Raw genomic sequence first — 7951 nt, forward strand, 5'->3', positions numbered from 1 at the left:
GGAGGGGTGAATAGATGGAACCGAGGAGATTTTTCATGGAGCAAAACTATCCTGTAGTATACTGTAATGACTGACGTGTATAAAAAAGTGTAAATTCTTATTTCTTACTTTAAAAAGCAACAAAACCAGTATAATTATACTCTTTGGTCTGTAACAAACAAATAAATTTGCCAACAAGGGAAAGGCAGGTGGGTGGGACAAAGCTGTCCTCCGCCCGCGACCAGGTCCAAATGTCCAACCGAAAGTCCGGGCCGCCCTCGGCGCTCTCCCGGAGACGCCCCTCTCCTGGCTGTCATCGGCTGCATCTGTACAGACGCGGTCTGTGACGTCAGTTACGCGACAGGTAGTTCGCGCGCGCCCCAAACCGGGTCACGGGTGACCCGGGAGTCGAGTTAACGGAGGCACACGGACAGAGGTGCCACCTGGCGGCCCTGGCCGGCCGGGGCTTCCGACGTTGCTGTCGGGTGTCGGTTTTGCCTCCGCTGGCGGTCCCTGCGTCACGGGGAGGGCGATGGGGCTGGGCTCCCGGCGTTGACCCGCGCTGTGAGGCACTTTGAGGGCAGCGCTCTCACCGCAGAGCCCGTCGCCGCGCCTTGGCTCGCACCGTGACCTCGGCCGTGAGTCCCTTTTGCTGAGACTTGCTGTCGTCCCCCGAGAACCTCCCGAAGCGGCTCCTGGTCTTCAGTCGGCCGGGGGCTCGGGCGGGCTGGCGGGTACGGATCTCAGCTGAGCCCGCTGAAACTTTCCGCCATTCGGTTCCGATGGCAAAGGAGGCGCAGGTGAGTGGGAGGTGCGCCCCAGGTTCTCAGCACCCGAATCCCCACCCAGCAGGTCTGGACTCTGAATGGCCTGTGAGAGGTAAGGAAGGCTGTGACAGGTGAAGGGACAGTCTGTACAGAGACAGAGACGGAGGAGGGGCGGGGATCTGGGAGCTACGTGTGTGGTGTGGTTCCCGGCGACAGAGGGTTGCAGGGTGAGGAGGTCCTCTGTGCAGAGCCGGGGGGTACCCTTGGCCGTGGGCCGTTGGAGGTGTGGCGGGGCGGGGGGCGAGGCAGGATGGACTTGAAGTTGCTCCCCGTGGTAGCACCCTGGAGACACAGAGTGCACAGTGGCATGCGAGAGTTGTCAGTGGGGTGGACTGGTGAGGTTGTGCTGAGGGTGTGGAGTTGTACCGTGCTGCCGTACAGAGTTACGTGCCTGGCGTGCAGGAGGGCAAAGTGGAGGGCCTTTGGAGTATGGTACTCAGGCCTGAGAGAGAGACGGTACCGTGGGTTTTGTTACTTCCGAATGGTGATCCCTGGGAGACAGGGAACTGACTGGCAGGAAATAGAATAGACCTGTGTGCTTCAGGGCGTCCATCGATGGCAGCCTGTTGTGGGCTGGATGCAGAGTTTAATAGCAACAAGATGAGAGAGGCACCAATGGTATTTGTGGCCCTGGGAATCCTCTGAGCTAGGGGTCTTAGGAGGAGAGAGGTATGAGGGCTTGTGAGTGATGGGGGCTCACAGGGAACCATGACGGCAGTGAGGGATGTCGCGGGACCTGAGGCATGGGTCAAGGGCGTGGGTGTGTTTCTCTGTCCATATTTTGGTTGGCTTTCTGCCCATTATTGACCCTAAGACTCAGTGGAATGCATCATTACAGGGCCCAGTGACTTTTGAGGATGTGGCTGTGTATTTCTCCCTGGAGGAGTGGGGTCTCCTTAATTTGACCCAGAAGAGCCTGTACCGTGATGTTATGCTGGAGAACTTTGGACTCATTGGCTCACTGGGTAAGTCACACTTTTCCCTAACAGACTGACCACCTCTGCCTTTTCTCCATGGGAAGTTCTGTTTATCCTAAAGCCCACAGAGTCTGTGTGCCCTTCCTCGTCTCTCTCTGAGCAGCTGTTGGCAGCTTTGACACCTGTTGCCCCACAGGCTCCTGGAGTAGGGCTTGGGGTTCAGATGTTTATAGTTTGCCCAGCAAATCCCAGCTCTGCCTCTTTCTGACTGTGTGACTTTGCTGAAGCTTTGGCCCCTCTGTGCTGAGTTTTGTCTTCCTCCTCCAAAAGAAATTTTATAGGGCCCTCCCTGGGCCAGATGTCAACCATGAATTGAAATCAGTAGATCAGTTTGGGCAGGATAGCCACCTTTTTTTTTTTTTTTTTGCTGCTTTGAGTGGTGTGTGGGCTTTTAGTAACCCATCAGGGATTGAAGCCGCGCCCTTGGCAGGGAAAGCGTGGAGTCTTAACCACTGGACCTCCAGAAAATTCCAGGACTGCCATCTTTAATATCTTTCAACCCATAAACATGAATGTATTTCTGTTTGTTTAGCTCCATATTTTTTTTTTTTAGCTCCATATATTTTTTAAAAATAATTTTATGTATTTATCTTGGACTGTGCTGGGTCTTGGTTGCTGCGGGTGGGCTTTCTTTAGTCGCAGCAGTTGGGCTACTCTTCCTTGTCATATGCAGGCTTCGCATTGAGGTGGCTTCTTTTGTCGCAGAGCATGGGCTGTAGGGCACATGGGCTTCAGTAGTTGCAGCAAGTAAGCTCAGTAATTTCAGCTCCCAGGCTCTAGAGCACAGGCTCAGTAGTTGTGGCTCAGGAGCTTAGTTGCCCCACAGTATGTGGGATCTTCCCGGACCAGAGATTGAACCTGTGTCTCCTGCATTGGCAGATGGATTCTTTACCACTGAGCCACCATGGAAACCCACTAGCTCTAATTTTTTAAACAGTGTTTTTAATATACAAGGCTAAATTTATTTCTAAGTATTTTATTCATTTTGATGCTCTTTCCCCCTCTTTTTTATCTTTTTCTTTATGCTCTTTTAAATGGAATTTTTTCTTAATTTCATTTTAGATTATACATTGTTAGTGTATAGAAATGTAATTGACTTTCCTATACAGATCTTGTACTCTGCAACCTTGCTAAACTCATTTATTAGTTCTAATAGTTCTTTCAGTGGATTGTTTGGTATTTTCTATATATATAATGTCAGGACATCTGTGAATAGAGATATTTTTACTTTTTCCTTTGCCTAACCAATTTGGCTATTGGATATAAATTGTAAGAGTAGACGTCTTTTCTTGTTCCAGTTCTTATAGGAAAAGCACTCATCAGTCTTTCACTAATAAGTATGATGTTAGCTATAAGTTTGTTACATGTGCCCTATTCAGGTGAGGAAGTTCTCTTGTTGAGTGAAACGTTGTTAGATTTTGTGCAGTGCTTTTCCATATCTATTGAAATGATCATGTGATTTTTGTCCTCTATTCTATTAATGTGGTGTATTACAGTAATTGATTTTCTATATTCATAAGAGTTATCAGTGGTACAGTTTTCTTTTCTTGTATCTTTATTTGGATTGAGTATGAGGATAATTTTGGCTTCAATGGATGAATTGGGAAATGTTCCCTTCTGTTTTATGAACAGTTTCTGAAATATTGGCATTAATTCTTATTTCTGTGTTAATATTAACCTGTGACACCATCTCAGCCTAGCTTTTTTTGTTTTTTCTGTGGGGAAGTTTTTTTTTTTTTTAAGTCTGTTCAGCTATTCTATTTCTTCTTCAGTCAGTTTCTTTCTTTTTTTTTTTAATTGTCTTCTTCTACTTTTGGGTTTTTTTCTTCTTTTTGTTCTTTGAAGTATAAAGTTAGGATATTGGTTGAAGGTCTTTTTTTTTTTTTTTTCGAAGGTCTTTTTTTAAAAATTCATTTTATAATTGAAATGTAGTTGATTTTCAGTGTTTCAGGGGTACAGCAGAGTGATTCAGTTATACGTATAGAGATCTTTTTTACTATGCGTGTTGTGACAATATAAGAAATATGTATTTTGTCTTTGTTCCCAATTCTTTGGCATGCAGCTCCTAAAACTTTTGGAGTCTCTGGAGTGATGAGATGCTTCTGTATGCTGATGAACGTTGACAGTTGCTGGGGACCCCTGGATAGTCTCAGAATAGGGGCTGGTCACCAGAAATACCGGGGGATGATTGGAAGGTTGGATTTTCAGTTACTCCCAGCCTCCTCCTCTCACTTCCCTACCCTGACTTTTGGAGGAGGGGCTGGAGTTTGGGCCAATCATCAATGGCCAGTGATTCAATCAGTCATGCCTATGTGAGGAAACACCCATAAAAACTCCAAAATGACCAGTTCAGAGAGCTTCTGGGTTAGTGGACACATCTGAGATGCTAGGAGAACGGTGCCACCAAGGGCATGGATCCTTCTTACCCTCTGCATCCTCAGTCTCCATCCCTGGCATACCCTGCCCTTTTCATTTCTTCCACTGGCTGTTCCTGAGTTATAGTCTTTAAAATAAATTGGTAATAGTAAGTAAATTCTTTTCCTGAGTTATCTGATCTGTTCTAGCAACTTATTGAACCTAAAGAGGAATCAATAATTGTGAGAATCCCAGATTTACAGCTATCAGAAGTATGGGAGGCAAGGGACTTCAATTGATGCCTGAGGTAGGGGCAGTCTTGTGAGACCAAGCCTGTAACCTGTGGGATCTGGTGCTAATTCCACGTATCTGGTGTCAGACTTGAATTGAATCCTTGAACACTCAGTTGGAGTTGGAGAAATGGTATGGAAACCCCCCCATGGATTTGGTGTCAGAGGTATTGTGAATAAGGCAGCTCAGAGGTGTTGCTATAATTTTCCTTCTAAGCAAGACTTTTCCCCATAACTTTTGGTATGTTGTGTTCTCTTGCATTTATCTCAAAGTGTTTTATAATTTTCCTTGTGGTGATTTAGAAGTACTTTAATTTCCATAAATTTGTGAGTTTTCCAGATTCACAGACATGGAGAACTGAGTTTTGGTTGCCAGGGGACGGGGCAAGGAGGAGGAGAGGGGTGGACTGGAGTTTGTGACTAGCAGATGCAGGTTATTATATATAGAACGGATAAACAACAAAGTCTGATTGTATAGCATAGGGAAGTATGTTCATATCTTGTAATAAACCATGATGAGGAAGAATTCTAAAGTATTTGTGAACTTCCCAGTTTTTTCCTGTTGTTGCTTTCTGCCCGAAGTCTCCTGAGGCCTATTTTATGTCCTAGCAAATGGTCTCTTTTGGAGACTGTTCCATGTGCACGTCAGAATGGAAGAGAGTATGTCCTCTGTTAAGTAGCGTGTTCTATAGAAGTCTTAGAGGTCTAGTTGAGTTTTAGCCTCATTCAAGTGTTATATCCTTCATTTTCTGCCTAGTGGTCCTGTCCATTTATGAAAGTTAGAAATTGAAGTCTCTAAATATTATTGTTTTAATTCTTTCTTTATTGTCAGTTTTGCCTCACAGGGGGTTCTTTTCTAGAAAATTGTGGTAAAACAAACCGTGATATTTACCTTCTTAACACATTTTTAAATGTACAGAAGAGGTTCCAACAAGGAGCTACTGTGCAGCATAGGGAACTATGTTCAGTATCTTCTAATAACCTATAATGGAAAATAATCTGAAAAATATATACACACATATATAACTGAATCACTGCTGTACACTAGAAACTAATACAGTACTGTAAATCAACTATATTTCAATTTAAAAAAATAAATAAAAAATAATGAACATTCAATTGCCTCCGACAATTTTTAAAAAAAATGTAGAGTCCCATGTTCTAATACTTGATATCCTTCATGGTTGCCATGGTGACACGAGCTTCCTGTTTTTGTAGGGTGGGTCAGCCTTGATTTGGGCTGGCATGTTATTACTCTTCTCCCTCTTAGGCTTTGCACCTTCAAGGTCCTCCAAGGTTGCCCAAATGGAGGGTGAGGGAGAGGCCTGGGTGCCCAACATGGTGGACAGTGTGGTCAGCAGAGCAGAGGCCAGGAAGGGTTCCAGACTCAGTGACTGGGGCTAGAGGAGGCCTTGGTTTCAGTGATGGGTATCTGTGTGCACTGGCATTTGGGTGCTGGGGCAGTGACCACAACTTACTCCCACCTTGCCCCTCTTCTAGACTTACCATGTGGTCTTGCAGTCTCTACCGAGGCTCTGGATGACCCACCTCTCTGGCCTCTGTCTTGTGGTTCCCTCTTCTCTGTGCCACTGCAGAGCTGTCCGCTGCGACCTGCTCTGCGTGTGACTTGAGATGCATGTCCTTCAGTAGTCCATGAACACTGGCTGCTCTCTCAGTCATCTTTACACGGGGGCAGCCATCCTCTCCACAGAGCTTGCTGTCTTCAGCATCGCTGGCCTAGCTGAAGCCCTCGGCAGAGCGTGACTTGAAGACCGTGACCCCCTCCCTGCAGTGCTCCTGTCTCTGTCTCCTCGTCCCTGTTGCAGTTTCCCTGTTCTGGGGTCAGGCAGAGCCCTGTTCCCCTGGGCCAGCCCCTCCTCATCCGAACCTTTCCCTGCTGCCTCCTGCAAGTCTGTGGACACCTCCGTGGGTGTGTGCCACAGGCATCTGCTGAAGGTGCCGCCTCCCTTGCAGGCCCACTCTGAGTGCCCGCCTCTTCCGTCCCAGGTTGTCTGTGTAGACTGCAGGATGAGGACGCCCTTCTCGAGCTTGGAGAGAGCTGCCGAGTCCGCCTGTCAGAGAAGCCCTCTCTGTGTGGGACGTCTGGACAGGTCTTCCCTGCCACTTTAGGCTTCTTCCAGCCCCAGGCTGCCTGCAGAGAGGGAGCGCCCCGCGGGAGCCCCGAGTGCAGCGAGGCCTGCCCACCCGGCTCCGCTGGCCAGCGGCAGCAGGGCTGCCATGCGGCGCAGACGCCCTTCCGGTGCAGTGACTGTGGGCAGGCCTTCCTCCAGGCCTTCACGCTCCTCGACCACCTCGTTGCTCACGCCAGAGAGAGGCCCATCAGGGGCCCAGCAGGTGGAAGCAGCCCCACGGAGAACTCAACCCTGGTTCCTCACTGGAACGCTCACCCTGGAGAGACGCCCCACGTGTGCAATGAGTGTGGCAGGGCCTTCAGTTACCCCTCTAAACTGAGGAAGCATCAGAAGGTTCACACTGGCATCAAGCCTTTCAAGTGTGCCGAGTGCGGGAAGACGTTCAACCGCAAGGACGCGCTCGTCCTGCACCAGAGAATCCACACCGGAGAGCGGCCTTACCAGTGCGGTGAGTGCGGGAAGGCCTTTAGCGTGCTGTCCACCCTCATTCGGCACCGGAAGGTGCACATCGGAGAGAGGCCGTACGAGTGCCGGCAGTGCGGGAAGCTCTTCAAGTACAGCCACAGCTTCGCCCTGCACCGGAGGGTGCACACGGGGGAGAGGCCTTACGGCTGCGGCGAGTGCCGGAAGGCCTACGTGACCCGCTCGGGGCTGTACCAGCACCGGAAGGTCCACACCGGCGAGCGACCCTACGAGTGTGGCCTGTGCGGGAAGACCTTCACTACCAGGTCCTACCGCAACCGCCACCAGCGCTTCCACACCGAGGAGCGGGCCCACGAGTGCCCGGAGTGCGGTCGCTCCTTCAAACACGGCTCGACCCTCCTCCAGCACAGGAAGGTCCACGCCGCGGGAAGGCCACAGGGGGCCGGCAGGCAGGCAGGCAGCCCTGAGCCGCGGCTGGCGCATGCTCAAGTTCTCAGTCCAGAAGGGAGGCTGGGGAGAGGGGCCGTTTGCAAGCGGAACCCGCCGCCCACACCGACTGGGGCAGGCGCGCTGCCCTCCGGCCCGGCCGCTGTTGGGCCATTGCCAGTTCCTGTGACAGGAGCCGTCCCACCCCTCCGAGCCGACAGCTCCCGTGGTGTGCAATCTGGGTGCTCCGGGAAGCCGTTCTCTCCTCCATAAGGGAGAGTCATGTGCGCTGGATTCCATATGGGGTCTTATTCCCTCCCCACAGCCGGTTCAGGTGTGGACATGACCTAGCTCTGGCCGAGAGTAGCTGGGCAGTGTCTGCAGGGGCTTCCAGGGAAGGTTAGCCATCTTTATGGACTCTGTGGACGCCACGTTTGGTTTCTGTCGTGGATTTATCCAGCCCTGGGACTGTCTCACGCGGTTCTGGAATGTCTAATAAAGACCTTTTTGTGTACACCACC

At 49.8% G+C, this 7951-nt stretch overlaps 1 protein-coding gene across 2 annotated transcripts; it reads left to right on the plus strand.

The window, feature by feature from the left end:
* On the plus strand, positions 1-7951 carry ZNF584 (zinc finger protein 584). Of its 2 annotated transcripts, none has more exons than XM_002695511.6 (3): positions 1-779; positions 1645-1771; positions 6436-7951. In XM_002695511.6, the coding sequence occupies exons 1-3, from the start codon at positions 762-764 to the stop codon at positions 7701-7703; spliced, it is 1413 nt and encodes a 470-aa protein (XP_002695557.2). In that variant the 5' UTR covers positions 1-761; the 3' UTR covers positions 7704-7951. The 2 variants fall into 2 exon arrangements, with proteins under 2 accessions (XP_002695557.2, XP_010813961.1); XM_010815659.3 differs by having other exon boundaries at positions 775-858.

This window comes from Bos taurus, chromosome 18, assembly GCF_002263795.3.
Source record: "Bos taurus isolate L1 Dominette 01449 registration number 42190680 breed Hereford chromosome 18, ARS-UCD2.0, whole genome shotgun sequence".
Taxonomy (NCBI): domain Eukaryota; kingdom Metazoa; phylum Chordata; class Mammalia; order Artiodactyla; family Bovidae; genus Bos; species Bos taurus.